The sequence below is a fragment of the Camarhynchus parvulus genome, chromosome 4 (genome assembly GCF_901933205.1).
Source record: "Camarhynchus parvulus chromosome 4, STF_HiC, whole genome shotgun sequence".
Taxonomy (NCBI): Eukaryota; Metazoa; Chordata; class Aves; order Passeriformes; family Thraupidae; genus Camarhynchus; species Camarhynchus parvulus.
This window is the reverse complement of record NC_044574.1, coordinates 45,089,568-45,105,609: the sequence shown is the minus strand read 5'-3', so window position 1 is coordinate 45,105,609 and position 16,042 is coordinate 45,089,568. Positions and strand designations below refer to the sequence as shown.

The 16,042-nt window shown below is 41.1% G+C and overlaps 2 protein-coding genes and 1 long non-coding RNA gene across 5 annotated transcripts in view; 2 read left to right on the top strand and 1 right to left on the bottom strand.

Annotated features, from left to right (window-relative positions):
* MANBA (mannosidase beta) overlaps positions 1-7,567 on the top strand; it is a 46,295-nt gene extending 38,728 nt beyond the window's left edge. The window contains 3 exon segments of the mRNA XM_030947757.1: positions 2,492-2,634; positions 4,354-4,611; positions 6,809-7,567. Coding sequence (XP_030803617.1) covers positions 2,492-2,634; positions 4,354-4,611; positions 6,809-7,033 — 626 coding nt within the window. The 3' untranslated portion in view covers positions 7,034-7,567.
* Positions 7,568-7,700: 133 nt separating this feature from the next.
* LOC115903377 lies at positions 7,701-13,664 on the top strand. Its single transcript, XR_004060690.1, has 3 exons — positions 7,701-10,426; positions 11,666-11,752; positions 13,536-13,664. It is a non-coding gene; the product is annotated as an uncharacterized LOC115903377 (long non-coding RNA).
* NFKB1 (nuclear factor kappa B subunit 1) overlaps positions 12,262-16,042 on the bottom strand; it is a 57,721-nt gene continuing 53,940 nt past the window's right edge. For all 3 annotated transcript variants that reach the window (XM_030947823.1, XM_030947826.1, XM_030947825.1), the window contains exons 21-24: positions 15,553-15,619; positions 15,077-15,249; positions 14,769-14,946; positions 12,262-13,131 (exon numbers count right to left, since the gene is read on the bottom strand). In XM_030947823.1, the coding sequence (XP_030803683.1) occupies positions 12,944-13,131; positions 14,769-14,946; positions 15,077-15,249; positions 15,553-15,619 (606 nt within the window). In that variant the 3' untranslated portion in view covers positions 12,262-12,943. The remainder of the gene's footprint in view (positions 13,132-14,768; positions 14,947-15,076; positions 15,250-15,552; positions 15,620-16,042) is intronic.

Sequence of the window (16,042 nt, the reverse complement as noted above, 5' to 3'; positions counted from 1 at the left end):
TTTCCCAGGGCTCAGTACTGGAGCCAGCTCTGCTTAATGTCTTTATCAAGGATCTAAACAAGGGGTTCAAGTGCTCCTGCAGCCAGTTTGCAATCAACACCTAGCTGGGTGGGAGTGGCAGTAGGGCTCTGCAGGAAGATCTGGACAGGCTGGATTGATGGGCTGAGGCCAGTTTTATGAGGTTCAACAAGGCCAAGTGCCGAGTCCTGCACTTGGGTCACAGCAACCCCAGGCAGTGCCACAGGCAGGGACAGAGTGGCTGGGAAGCTGCCCAGTGGAAAAGGACCCAGGGGTGCTGATGGAGAGCAGCTGAACGTGAGCCAGCGTGTGCCCAGGTGGCCAGGAAGGCCAAGGGCATCCTGGCCTGTGTCTGTGGCCAGAAAGAGTAGGGAAGGGATTTGTCCCCCTGTACTTGTCACTGTTGAGGCTGCACCTCAGATGCTGTGTTCATTTCTGTGCCCCTCACTACAAGAATGTCATTGAGGTGCTGGAGCATGTCCAGAGAAGGGCAGTGGAGCAGGGGAAGGGTTGGAGCACAAGGCTTGTGGAAAGCAGCTGAGGGAGCTGAGGGTGTTTATTTAGCCTGGAGGAAAGGAGGCTGGGACACACGAACACACACACCCCCGCACACCCCTTATTGATCTCTCCAGCTACCTGAATTGAGGTCATAGCAAGGTGGGGGTCGACCCCTTTTCTTCATTAACAAGTGACAGGATAACAGGAAATGGCATCAAGGTGTGCCAGTGCAGGTTTAAATTGGATCTTAGGAAAAAATTCTTCACTGAAGGTGTTGTCAAACATTGGAGCATGCTGCCCAGGGAAGTGGTGAAATCGCCATCCCTAGAGGTGTTTAGAAGATGTACAGGTGTGGCATGGGAACTTAGGGACCTAGTTTAGTGGTGCACTTGGCAGGTGAACAGTTGAATTTGATCCTAGAGATCTTTTCCTTAATAAATGGTTCTACAGTTCTATACTGAGAAGCAACAATAATACTGAGTATGTTCAGTTTATTGACTGTCTGTTTTGAAGAAGGGCAGCTGCTTCTCCTGAGGTTTTCCTCCAGCCTTATCTCTTTGGTTTGCTTCAGTGCAATTAACTTGAATGCCAGTGGTGTTTTTGCTGGCATCAGACTGATCTCATAGCACAGTTCAATCTTGTGTGGATTTTCCAGGCAGATATGAGCTTCTGTTGTTGTTTTCCAAGCTAGCTGGCTGTGAACTTGCTGAGAACAAGGTGATGTGTAAGGTGCTAAACTGGAGCTAATGCACTTATTCTTCACAAAGTTCATTCATGTCTGTGTGGAGTGCAGACAAAGCATGTTCAAGTCCCCCTGGGAAAGCCACAGCAACACTTTAAAGACTATGCTGGAAAAGTCTTTAATTAGGAGATGTTTGAAAGTGCTAAGAGCTTTGTACAAGAACCAAAACTAAGAGAGTGATTACTAAGAGTTACAACAAACACATCTCACTGAAAATATTCTTCATACATCATAAAACATACATCAGCTTTAAACTTGTTGTATAAAGTAACGAGCCAGAAACAAGAATGAAACCTGTATTTAACTTTTCTTTCCTTGTGAGATGGTGCAGCTGACTTGCGACTTCTTTTTAGTGCCATTTCAGTGACTGGATAATGGTTGAGCAAGGACAAACTTAAAATGCAGATAGTGGGTACTAGATGGAATGTTAATAGAGGAAGAAATGGATGCAGCTTCTCTTTCAAAATGGTTACATGGCAGTGTTGCAAAGCAAGAAAACAAAAGTGCTTTTTTGGAGAGGATGCAGAGTTTGATGGCTTTTCCAGTTTAATGGCAGATTTTCAAAGTATTAAAAGTAATGAGGTACAGCTTTCCATTAAAGAAGCAGTGTGAACTGTTTGTCATGTGTCTGTCATGAATACTAATTCCCATGGAGAAGGTGGTATCTCTAGATCCTGGCAAATTTGTTTTGCCAAGCTCACAGTTGTCTCTGGTTTGGGAACTTATTTTTGTCTTTATTGTTACTGATGTCGTCTAAGGAGGAACTGAAAGGAGGGCTGAAAAAAGGGAAGAGAGCACTTTGTATAAGTGCCTTGCCTCTTTTTATAGTAGTGATAGTCTGTGGCGATGCCAGTGTGTTTGTCTGGATTCTCAACAGCACAGATGCTCCAGCTGCTTGGTTTATGTGGGATATGCTGTGTCAGCTTTGTCACTTGTGTTCGAGGCTTTCTTTAACTGAATGACAGTGTAGCAGTGATAGGACAGAGACAGAGAAAAATGTAAACTTTTGGGAAAGCTCAATGCTTGAAAGAGCATCAGATCTTTTCCAGGGCAGAGCCTTGCCTGGAACGAAGCAAGAGTACTTTCAGTCATTCTTTGCACTTGATAGAGATGAAAAAGGATGGAGGGGGATGTTGCATTGCCAATAGCAGGACCAGAAAGCACATACAGGGAATGTGTGGCAAGGCAATCTTGGATTCAGTTTCAATCTTTATTCTTTTTAACCCTTTTTAGAGTATGGTGGTAAGTGGAAACTGCTCCATTATTTTGCTCAGAACTTCTTTGCACCACTGCTGCCTGTGGCCTATGAAGACAAAGGGATGTTGCACATTTATGCTGTCTCAGATCTTCATGAGGACCACAAGATGACTTTGAGGGTAAGTGGCACCTACCTCACCACTCTTGTGTGCCTCCTACAAAAATGTGAGAAGCTGAAACGAGCGCGTCTTTGTACAGACAAGCTTCAGAAAGGCCATGCTCAAACACTGTGAGATGCAACTCTAGTCTTTAATCTTAGGGGCAACACTATTCTTTGTTAAAGTAGTGTGTAGTGCTTCACAGAAGAAGGAATTGCTTTGCTTATAGCCTGTAGGTATAAGGCTGAAATGAACTATTCTGTTGAAATCTTAAAGGGATTGATGTTAAATAGAACAAATTGTGAAAAATGGTACCTCACTACTTAACAAAACCCTTCCCTGGGTGTTAGAACTAGATAACCTGATTAAGTAGAGGGGGGAAACGGGATTGTACCATTGCTTACCAGTACTCAAACTATACAGCTTTGTGAAAAAGGACTGGATTGTCTTCCGAAATACGAACAGCACATCTTTAATTGGAAGGTCACCTATGCATGTCACCACTTTGCAATTGATGCCTTAACTGTTTTCTGATAATGCTATAGAAACTGATGGGATTTTAAGGCAGTATTTGGACTGCTGTTTTTTCTTGTAGACAAGAGTTTTCCTTTTCAGCTTGTTACATTTTGTTGCTATTAATCATCTGGCAGCCAGACCCCAGATGAATTTAGGGACCATTTTCCACTATGAGATATAACACCTAACATAAAGTGTGTCCCATGTGAAAACACTGTGAAGGATGGGAAAACAGACCTTGAGACCTCGAATGACTCACTAGTAGTTTGAGTATGTCAGCTCCTAGATCATTGCTCTGTCTGGTGGGCTTCCATGCATTTTCAGATTTATAAGGTTGCTTATATGGAGTAAATATGCTACAGAAAATGGTTGCAATTTCTGGATAGTCAGTTCTTGGAGTAGGACTGCACTTAATGAAATTGTTCATTTCTGGTCTGAGTTATTCTAACAGACATAAATTCAGATTTTCTGATAGCATCAGAGAAGTGTTGGCAGTAGAATAGTTCTGATGAATACTGTATATTGCACTTCAAGAAGATTTGGAACTTAACTCCTTTCAAGAGTTAAGATCTATTCCTGACTGCACACTCCTGTTAAGGCAAAAAATAACTGAAAATTTATGAAACAGAATGTTTTAATTCTCATTAAGTACTTAATTTCCAAATTATGCCCTTTTAAAAAGGGTGTATTCATAATGCATGGAAGATGTCTGGGAATGTATTTTGCTGTATTAATATAACCTTCATAATCCCTTTTAAGATGATGGAGCTTGTTTCTGTTTAAGAGTGATTAAGCAGAAACTCTAGCATACCCAGTTGGTTACATCAGATAAAGCTGAGCAATCTCAAGAAAATCCTCTGAGTTTTTTTTAACCCAGGAAGGGAGGAAAAAGAGTCAACAAATTAGTCACTCAATAATTCCATTTCCAGCACTCCCTTGGTAGGAATTGGCAATCTCTTCCTCTCAAGGAGCCTGGAGAAAACAAAAAAGTCTTTGCAGATCAAGAGCAGCTCCAGACTGTTTGAAATGGACCTCTTGTTAGGATTTTAGAATGATCTTATTTTTATGCTATATCTATTGTGTAGTTTCTCGCTAGGTGGAAATCAGCTGCTGCTGTCAGAAAAACATCTATTGTAATGAGCAATCTGAAATCTAGGATGCTGCATTGTTTTCACAGGTGTAGCCTTTCTTCTGATCTTTGTGCTCTCTCAATGCGCTTGATAGGTCTCAGTGCACGCCTGGAGCTCTTTGGAGCCCGTATGCACCCTTGCCAAAGAAGGTGTGACTGTTAAAGCGCAGAGTGCTGTCCCCATCTACAAGGAGTCCATCTGTGACCTTCTGGGAAGATGCAGAAATTGTACCAGGGAAAGCTGTGTTATTACTTTCTGTCTTGTGGGAGAAGATGGGCTCCAGAGTCCTAGGAACCATTACTTCCTTTCATCACTCAAGGATGCTGTGGGATTAGAGAAGACCCAGCTTAGTGTAAGCATCAATCATGCTAAATTACTGTATTTGGTTTTGCTAATCCTGCTGGTTTGGGTTGTTCGCTGGCTGTGCAGTGTCTGATTCCACTAAATGTTCTTTCTCCTTGGTTGTTGCTATTCTGGCTTCCAGGTTGGGTTCAAAATCAGATTTTTTTCTGATGTCACTATGTGTGTATCCAAATAAGACTGCTGGGGGGTTGTTTGTTTGTTCATGGTTTTTTGTCTGGGCTTTGTTTTGTTTTAAAGACTGATATCTCCCTTTCATTTGTTTAGATTGTCTTCCCCCTTGCAGCATTGCTCCTTTCTTTCTTTTTGTCCCTAGACAGCAGATAGCATCATGACAAGTGTTCTGGCTTGCAGACAGCGCTGTATGTCAGGATGGGGTGATCCTAGTTCAGTTGAGTGTGGAGTGCATTATTGTCAGCAGTATTTCCTCTGGAGGTGCTCACACTCTCAGATGAGTGGAACATTGCTAACACGCAACATTGCAGTATTGCATGCTCCTTTCCTCCTCTTTTAAATCCCTGCCCTCCAGTAAGGGTTCTGATTTGCATAATAGTGATTATTCTTAATAGCTGGCAAGTGTGTCAGTCTCCTAAACACGCAAAAAACCCATTAGTGTTGTATAACATTGTCATTTAGTCAATTTGCTGCTTTTTCTTAGATTTCTTCTGCTCCTAGCAAGCTTGCTGTATATATAGAGAGTTTGCGTGTGTGTGTGCACACATGTTTTATTAAACCTCACTTCTTAGCATGTACGGCTTATTGGAAAATTCCTAATCATCAGATGGGCAGGATGGGGACCTTTGTGTTCTCGCATTTGGCTTTCAAACTGCAGCTTTGCTCTTTAGTGCTAAACTGAACAAGGGGGGAATAGAGGTCTAATCTCTTTGAATCTGGACCAGCATAATTGCTTTACAAAAAGAAAATGGGCCAGATTTTCTCTTCTTATCTCTTTCACGACAGCACAGCCTGCCTCCTGAGTATACAAAGAAAAGAAATCAACCTGTTCTAATTTTTTTTTTCATCTGGTGGTACAATCTGCAGTCTGAGTCATGCTGTGGGGAGGTTTTTTGTTTATTTTGGTTTGGTTTTTTTGGTTTATGGATGATATCATCGATAAGAAAAGCTCTGCAACTGAAGCATTTTTGGGAAATTTAATTCCTTTATCTTGTAAAGGTGTTGTCTTTGCAATACTAACTAATAAGGATAGCTAGCAAGGATAGATGCAAAGTGGTCATTTTAAGAAATGCAGCTGTGATTAAAAAAAATGACTGTGTTGGGAGAAGCTGGTATGTCTATACTTAGTTACTAATAAACTCACTAGGCTTTCAAATACATTGCTAATCCAAGAGCTACAGTTCCTAGCATTGATTTTAAAAAGCATCAAAAGCATTAGTATTTCTTCAGGAAACAGAATGTGTAGAGGATGTATGCTTTTTCTTAAAAATGAATATCATTGCTCTTCTTGTAAGCAGAACATGATGCCTGTACTGACTGTAATTTATCCTCTTTTTATAGATGGTGACTGGTTTTTGAAAGTTATGTAACATAATCTTTCATTGTGGTGAATGGGGAGCGCTGTATGAAAATGTATCCTGGCTGGGATTTAGGGTCTCTCTGAGATTTAAGTACTGATAGAACTTAATACAAAACATTATACCTTGACCTTACATTTTACAATTTTTTTTAATATACAACTAAATTAAATATAAGTGCTGCACTGCCATGATGCATTAAGATGAGATGTCTTTCTGTCTTACTGGGATTTTTACCATCTTTCTCTTCTGTGTATTTCTGTTATGTATATAATTGAAAGGCGAGCTCTTTTAGCAGATGTGAACTGATAAGTTGAGTGAAGTGTTGGTGAAAGGACAAATCTCTCTCACTGCAGCAAGTACAGGATACCAGTACTGTGTGGAACTCAGATTACCATTCATTCAGTTATTCTCATAAGAAGATGGCAAAGTGATAATACTTCTTGGCATTTTTCCAGTCTGTAGTATTCTGTAGGAAGGCTCTAGTAGCATTTGCAGTTTTTACATGGTTCTTAGATATGAAGAATACCACTTTTGATGAGATGTGATTGTTCAGCCTGTTTTACTGGTGTGCTGGTCTTTCCCAGTTTGGGTGTAACTGGTGTCTTCTTTAACATGTATTTTTTTAATAATACATATTTTTTATTTCTCTTTCAGGCCTCTGTGTCCCAGCAAGATGACATTTATATATTTGTGCTTCAGACCACTGCAATTGCTCCTTTTGTTACTCTGGATGTAGGGAGTATAAAAGGCAGATTTAGTGATAATGGTTTCCTTATGACTGAAAAGAAGAAAACAGTTGTGTTTTATCCTTGGGCACCTACTAGTGTTGAAGAGCTAGAAAATTCATTAATCTTGACCTCTCTACTGGATGTTGTCTGAGAATACTTCATTTTGTTCTAGATAAAGAGTGATACAGGAGGAGAAATAAAAATTAGAAGAATTTGCTTGAAGCTCTGAAGTGACATGCACTTTGAGCTGGCTGAAGAACATACTGTCTTCTTGTCTTGTGAATTTTAACTGCTGGTTCATTGTATAGATACCAACAGCAAAGCTTACATATAATATATGTGGTGTATTGAAAAAACATCCATATTTTTTTCTAGTTTCACTATGCTGTAAGTGGAAATTCAGTTTAGGATAACAGCAAGGTGTATGCTGGGAGCAAGGGAGAAGGATAAGGGAGTGAAGCTGGGACTGCCTCCAGTAGGCCACTGAGCCACTCCATGGGCAGGTTGCTAAACATTTGGCTTGTCTGTCAGCCATGGTTTGGAATGCAGCTGGGATCTTGCTGGGGTTCCATAAGGGTTCTCTGTCCATCCAAGCAAATATTAATTTTCTTGCAAAGCAGAGTCGGCATTGCAGTAGGTGGAGTTTGAAGGAGCTCTGCTGCCGCTGATGTCCATCGCTGTTGTAGAAGCAGCAGGTGGGCATTACTCACTGGTGGTGTGGGGGGTCTGGGGCACGTGTGGGGGGAGCAGCTGTATGTTCCACTGGAGAACTCAGACTCAGTTTGAGTTGTGATCACAGTTTTAATGAGCATGTTGATGCTTTGGTGTTAACCAAAACTGGCATGCTCCTGAGAGAGAGGGAGAACTTCTAGATGAAAGGGAAATGATTAATGAGAGTTTCCTACAAATGCGTTATTGGGTCACCAAAACAAGTAACTACAGTTGCATCTGGTTCAAAACAAGTCCTAGTTAAAAGAAAACATGAAAACAATCAAAATATGGATGTGTATGTGCCAATGTGAATAGATTTTGTAAAATAGATAGGGAAAATGACAATCATGAGTAAAACTTAACAAATGCAGGCGCTGACAAAGGAAATTAAAAAGCTGTTCTGAGGTGTCATGGGCCAACAATACCAGAAAAATCCTTCAGTTTTTTTGGTGTCCTGGAATCAAGGTGGCATCAAAGCAGCAGTAAAGTCAACATAAGGTAAGAAAGAAAAAATGTGGAGAAAATATGATTAATATGTACTGCTGCGTTGTATTAGGAAGAGGGCAAGTCTGTTGATGTTTTTCTTTTACATTGATGGAGAAATGTCTCTTCCAGCAACATCTAGATAGAATTTCAAAATAGCACTTAATAGTGTTAAATAAATAAAACTTTGGAGGAATCACTTGTTTAGAGACAATCAAGAGACCTATCTGGAGGTCAGTGATATTTGTTGATCTCAGCATATGAGTGAAGTTTGAGATATGTAGAAAAATATTTGGATTGCTAGAAGCAAAACCCATTCATTAATTAATTTGGATAACTGTGACCTCGTCTAGCCTGTCACAATTTTTAGGCAAAATCTTGAAAGAAATGATGTGGTACATGATTAATAAGTGATGAAGTGGTTATGCAAATAAAGTCTACCAGCACAGTTATACATAACAGCATTCTATTATTTTTTCCCCTGTTGCTTTCTGCTGTTACCAGATTGAAATAGCAAAGTTTGGGCAATTTTAAAAATTATTGCTGTTTTTAAGGTCAGGAGCTCCCTAAGGGGTAGGTCCATTGTTTCTCAATGAAAATCTTTAATTCAGCACTAGGTGCCATTATGAAAGATTAGCAATTGTTTAAGCCAAATGCTTGAACTCAAACCAGAATTTAAAGGGGAAGGTTGACTTCCATTATTGTTTTAATATCCTCAATATGTTCTTTTGGTTTCCTGATGTTGTAGTAGGTGTGTGTTTATAGAAACTGTTCTCTCACTGTGCAGCAGTGGCTGTAAGGTGTGCTTTGGTTAACCATCGGTACTTTGGCAGTGGCATCCTGTGCTATATTGGTTACATTGTTCTGCCTTTGTCTCAGATCTGGGCAGAGATAGGAAGGCAGCACTGGTACCTTGCGCTCCTATCAACACATCCATCTTGCCAGCTGAGTGTTGTTACAGCTGCAGCAGCTGTAACCTGTATTGCCAGTTCTGTCTGATGGGGGTTTGGCAGCCGGAGCCTTAGGACAGCATTTGGTAGCTGTGATGCTTATCCTCAGTGTCATTACATTATTGGTGGCAGCAGCAGAGCGGACTGGCCCTGTCAGTGTTCCTTCAGGGTGCTTCCTTGCAATGTTTTGTTAAGGACCAGGGAATTCTCTTGTGCTCATGGCCTTTGTTTGCTCCTGGGCCCCTCTGGGCTGTTCTCCAATGATGTCAAAAGCAGCAGCCAGAGTGCCCCACAGCCATGACAAATGCCCAACCAGAACAGAACTTGAGAGCAGGTTTGGAAAGAACACTGTATGGTGTTGGCTAATCTGTTGTCCTAAAACCATTCTCTGGCTGGGATTTAGCTGTGAACACATTCTGGGCTTGCAGAGGCTGTTTTGAGCTTTGGAGGGCACCTGTTTGTGCTTCCTGCCACACAAGGAAGACTTATTTTGCTCCAGTTTACTGGAGCATGTCCTTGGAAGCTTTTTCAAGTTCTGTCTGCATTTTCTCCAGGAAAGAAGCATCTAAAAATTACTCTCTAAGTAAGTGTTCATAGTTCTCTGTTAGTGTTTCTTGTTACCTGCTGTTTGCATACTTTGTGGTCTGGCCAAATATTCTGCCTTAGAAGCACATCTTTCTCAGTACTTTTACTTCTGTTAGTTAGTTCCCTTTTGGTTTTGGAAATGTGTAGCAGAGACCTTTTCATTAACTTGAACCAGTGTCAGGAGCAGAGAGATGGGCCAATGAGTTTTTTTTTTCAGTACAGGAGAGCTGGGGTTTGAAGCTTACAAGCCAGCCTTTTTATTGTCAGAATCAGTTTTCTTTCTTACCCACTTAGGGTACCAGGAATTCATGGTTTGAAGTTTTTAGGACAGGTTTCAATCCAAGAGTTGTGTTTACATAACCTTGCTTTCCAGTCAGATGTTACAAGCTAGCAAAGCAAAAGCCCCAAAGTCATTCAGTTAGTGCGGAAAACTAAAACTTAAATGAAAAAAGGCCATCTCTGTAAGTAGTAGTCAGTCAGTAGAGACCTATAATACCTGAGCTGGTGCTCTTCTGCATTGTGCATATGGCAAGGGTGACTGGATGGCTAAAAAATTCTATAGTAGTTTGGTTTAAATGAGGCCGTGGGAAACCTCTGCAGCCTTGGAAAAACATACTCCAGCCTGGCTCTAAGTGGACATCAGGCTGTTTCGTGATGTTGAAAGGAGGAAATAACTCCTTGGTAATTAACTTATGTTGTCTTTTGCTGTAGGAATCTTCTGAAGCCAGCAAAAGTTTGGACTGACCATTGGCCATTACTCTAGAACTGCTTTATTTCAAGGCATGATCATCCAGAAACACCAGAAGCTGTGGATGGTGGGTGAATATTGACCATGAGCTAGCAAATGGGCACCACCATTCCCGTCATTTTACTGGGGGGAAGCAAGGAGAGACTCTGGCTCTTTTTTCTTAAATGCATGAAAGAAGCATTTTACTTTCCAGGCAAGGGAGACAAGACAGTTCATACACCACTACATGTAGGGAAGATTCTTATCCTTCCTGCAGTCCACAGAATCTCAGAATGCTGCCTAGAGCTTCCAGTGATTTCCAAGTTTGTACATACATGCCAAGATGATGCCAGGAAATGTACAGCTGTAGCAGCCAATCTCAAATCAAGGGCAGTTTAACTTTCTGAATCATTCATTTCATATCAAATGTAGAGAAGATCTGAAGAGATCAGTTGTCACAACTTTTGCTCCTTTCCACAAGTTTCTGATGTTTATTACTGCAGCAGAGTAGCAGAATAACAGAGTGAGCTCTATTCCACTGCACATACAGATTGTTTGGAGGTTTCTCTCTATAAGCCAGGTGTAGACAGACATGCTCAGTAGTATTTTTCTATCTCTAAACAAAGGGGAAAAAACCAAAAAATATTAAAGTCTTTTTTATTAAATACACTGAAACTGAGAAGCTGCCAGGCTGCCATTTAAAGCACTTCCAAACACAGGGCCAAAGGGCCAAGGGGACCTGCTGTGCATGATCACTAACCCGATAAACAGCTATTATGCAACATCTGGTCACAAAGTGCTTTAAGGAAATACAGATCCAGATGTCTACTGGTGGTTTAAAAGCAGAGGTGGTCAGAACTAAAGCTAAAAGGTGTGCATAACAGCCAGGGTGCCCTGGTGACCTGCAGCATTGTAGAAACCTCAGAAAAAATCTCTGCCAGCCCCCATGCTGGAAATTCTTTGGAAGCAGAAGGTGTGTTTTACTTGAACAGCAGCTCTCCTGGGGCGCAAAAAACCCCTCCACTCCTGGAATATAAGAACCTTTGCCTTTATCTATTAGAGCTGGAATACAAAGAGAACGCTGGAGAGGTACATTAATTGAACAAAAATCTATATGCCTTAGACACTGCCTGGATGATTATACATACAAGAACTGAAAGAAAGAATGGCATGTTTATTCCTCTTCTCTGGAAGCAATTAACATTCTCAGTAATTACTATAAAATTAATTCACAAGTTTTTTTTCATCACTCATCATTTAATTCATTACAGCAACTGCCACTCTAAACATAACCAGTTTCAAGGTTTATTTTGATTCATTTTCTCAGGAGTGACACCCAGGTTACTGAAGACTGAGCTGAGCCAAGAACCACCCTGTCAACACTCCTTCTTTGTGCCACAGAAGTTGGCTAGAGGTAAGTGACAGCGGTACAGTGCCCCTCCTGTTTTTTTTTATCATAAACTCTGATGCCTGTTCTGTTTAGTTGGGCCAAAATCAAAAACAGGACACTCACCATCTCAGAATTGATGTCAGACAAAAAGAAACACTGCTCATGAGCACAGTTACTACAGGAGATTTTAGATAGCCCAGAGGAGAGCTGTCTCATCAGAAATTTGCTGAGACACTAAATAGTTGGCTTCAGTATAAATGATTCTCTGCTGCCATAATAATGAGAACTAAAACAAGGAAGAGGCCTTAATCTCAAAGTACAGCTGCTCAGCAGTAGCTGATGGTCCTGCTCTCCCTCCATAAAAGATACTTTAGGCTTAAGACAGGTGGCTTGCAACCTTTCATTTTAGTGCTTGGAAATCAGCATGATCTTGTATCGATGCCTAAAATGGAGATGCTAAATCTTCAATACCTCTACTTGAAAAGTAATGTAAAAATCACAGCAGGCACAGACAGGAGCATTAATTTTTGGGTTTTATTATAAAAGTAAAATAAAAATAAGCATTTAAAAAGCACGCTTTTCCAAAAAGGAACAGATACAAAAAAAACCTATTTACAAGTAGGAAAATGCCGAACTTGAGAAAATTTTTAATGAGAGGTACCAAAGTTAAGTTTAAATACATTATTTGAAATATACAAGATTCTTTTAGGATTCTCTTTTTTCGCCAAGTTTTCACTGTTGTGATTAAAGTAATGATTTTTCTTTGCCAGCTATTTTATAAGCTGTTTGCATGCAACTGTGCTGCAAAAATTATGAAAAGAGCAGCTAGAAACTGTATCCTCTGATTGCTCCTGTGCTTAACCTCTTTAGTAAGTTTGTATTATGCATTAACAACTTCTTTTTCATCTGTAAAAGAAAATCCTCACAGAGCAGGGAAGCTCAGTCAGTCTTTGACAGCATCCAGACCTGTGTATTAATGCAGCAGTGGAGCCCTGGTTGTTGTAAATGGCTTGTAAATGAACACAATTAAATGTACTTGAGGAAGGAAGCAGTGGCTAGGAGTCACATGCTGGAGTTTCCATTTATTCGGGTTCAGGTGAGATTCTTCCAGTGCACTTTTGGTTGTGAGTTCCCTTCCCCCTGGCCAGGATGACACTGATGTAATTTGAAATGTCCCATTTGTTCCTGTAACTGCATATTGCCAGCTGAAGATCACTAGTCAGCTATGTAATTGCTTTGCCCTGAACTTTGATGTCCATAGCCCAGGGCCATTTTGCCAAGTGTTAGTGAGGACTTGCTGCTCAGAGAGTCTGAGTAGGTGAAGCTCAGCTTGCGGAAGGAGGTCTCCACACCACTGTCACACACACTTTCAGGGTCTTGGAATCTGCTATTGTAGAGCTCACCTGAGAGACAGAGAAAAGGGAAACATCATCATTTGTGTGGCTTGAGCAAGGCTGCTTTGAGAAAAGCTTAAGGCATTTAAACCAACAGGGTTAAGCTCTTCAATAGGAAAATAGGTCTAACATGAGGTATTGTAATAGGAAAAGCTGTGCTGAATGTTTCCAAGCCACCCAAGCACGTGATCTGATGTACTGATGGCAGAGATCAGCTTACAGTTGGAGGTTGGATGGGGTGAGAAGCCTGGGGCTCTACTGACACTAATGCTGTCACTGCAGTTGGGTCAGGATTCTGCCCAACTGTGGTGATCACAGGGCAAAAGGTTCTCTGGTTCTCAGTCACACTCTGTGCAAGTGAACAACTCCAGGATGAGGCTCCTAAAAGTTCTAATTCATGTTTCAACTTACAGATTTCTTTTTGAGACAAACACTTGAAGAGCTTTCATCTAGTAAGTGACACCAAAATAGGAACAAGTCAGTAGCATCCATCACCTGTGCAGGATCCACAGAAGGAGTGCCTGACTGTAAGAGCTGAAACTGAAGGTACGATGTGGGATCAGTGTGACTAAAACAGTGGTGGTACCTTAAGAGTTCAGTCTTGTTCTTCTAAACAAATATCTTAAAATAAATTATGTGATGCCCTCCACGTTGCAGAGGGAGCAGAACCTTTCTTCCCTTCAAGATGAATCTAAAGGGGCAGTATATGTACAAGCATATTTTTGGGTGGGTGTGAAGGTTTATTCCATGACTGACCAGTTTTCTATAGAGAATAAACTGGCACTGTTAGATTGGAATGGAGTGACTATGGTGTTTCCTTTTTCTTACCAGAAATACCTACAACGTTTTTACACAGGGTGTAAGTTTCCACATTTGGCTACAGGCAGCACTACCAGTGTTTGAAGAGGAAAAACAAACATTTTTGTTACTAAACCTGGCCAGGCAATGACTGAACAGCTCTGATAGCAAACTTCTCACAATCTCTTAGTAGAGTTCCCTTCCCAAAACCACTGTAGACCCTCTGTCATTGAAGGTGCTCAGAACTCAACTGGACACAACATGGGCAACCTCATGTCATGTTCCACTGGCCCTGCTCTAAACAGATAGTTGGCCAGCAGGACTCCTTGAGGTCCTGCGTAACCTAAGCCATCTCCAGTTTCTTTGCCTACAGAACACTGGGCCATTTTGGAGTGCTGCACATTGTGGAAGGATAAATTTAATACTGAAGTCTTGCCAAAAAGTTTAGGAGCCCAAAACATTTTTGTTTATCCAGCTGTGCGGGAGGGGAAAGTCAAAAGCTAATGGTCCTTGTGCACACCTAGGAGATAATTGCCTATATTCCCAGTACATCCAAGGCATTACCATTAACAAATGGCAGGCGTCTGGTTTTAGCAAAGGGCAGCAGTAGAATAAATACTGTGATGCAGGCATGCTGATTCAAGTGGTTAATTTTTCCTCTCCTTTCTATGTCTAGCAGATATCTATGATGACAGGGGTCACACTGCAGTAAAATATTTCTGAAACCAGTAAGCAGGTGAAGCAGTGTGTGCAAGGTGTGCAATCCTAACAGTCCTAGATAGAGTGGGGAGGGAAAACTGAAAAAAAAATCTTAAATAAAGCTGTTCATATTTTGCTGTCAGTTTTACCTGTCTCTCCATTTGCAAAGGTGAGTGGTGATGATAATGGAAGAGCTTTTGCTGTGCTGTCCTCCAGGGGAGGTGGTCTGCGTGAGATTGACAGTGCTTCCTGAATTATTTCTATGGCTTCTGTGTGATCCATCTGTCTCAAAGCAGCGATCAGCTCTTGAACTGTACCACCAGACACCTGAAAGAGCAGACATCAGACAGCATGATCCAGGCTGGCTAAAACTGCAGGGCTGCACTGTCTCACTGTGTGGGACAGCAAGGTTCTCTACGTGTATCAATGTTCTTTATAACCTGTTACAGCACATTACCTCATAGTTATCCAGCAAGGTTTTCGATGGTGAAGGGCTCAACCTGAAGGCATTATTAAGTATGCCAAGACCCAGTTTTTGTGCTAGGGTGGACCAGTTTTTGGTTGGATCAGGCAATTCCAATAGTTTGTAAAGCTGCATCTTGGAATTCTCATTCAGCTCTCTCAAATGTCCTGGGGAACGGAGAAATATGTTAGTTTATTATTTATACAAAACATGCACCAGTTCATTTTTAAGCAGAAACAAAGCCAAACTTAGAGTTCAATCCCAGCATTTACAAATGTATTGCTGCAATACTGCAAATGTACTCCTTGTCCTTGAGACATCTTGAAGGAATCATGCTCATTGTATGAGTGGGGGAATGGGAGGGCACATCTCTCTCAGCAGCTCAGTTACAAGAAGGGCAATGTCTTCTGCCACTACTCTTTCAGTACTCAATTACTAGAGGGATATTGTCAAGTCTTTATAGGTGTTACCTTGTGTGAGTAAGTCCTCCAAAACCTCTGCTGACTCGTAGGGTTTGCCATTTAATATGTCATACACCTAAGAGAATACATTAAAGTCAGTATTTAGCAGAAATCTGGTTAGTGTCCATTAAGTCTCAGCAGTATTGTATAAAATTCCATCTGTAAATCAGCTTTTTTTTTCTCTCCCAGATCAGTATGACTAAGGATACTGTACAAAACCTGTGCTAAACTTTAGGGAGAAATCTTGAAAAGTTAATCTCCCTTTCTTTTAAGCTGTGTCATCTGGCAACTATTTTCAAAACACAGAGACAGTCTTGGCAGTAAATAAATGGCAGTAGCAGAGACCAGGCAAGGAGCTGCTGCCTGCTGCTGCAACCAGTCATTTAAAACAAAGCCTGGGTTAGATTTTCACCTAAGCTTGGTACCACTCCCCAGCTCCAGATGATCAGAGATGCTGACTGCTTATCCTTTACATTCACACCAAGCCACATGCACAATA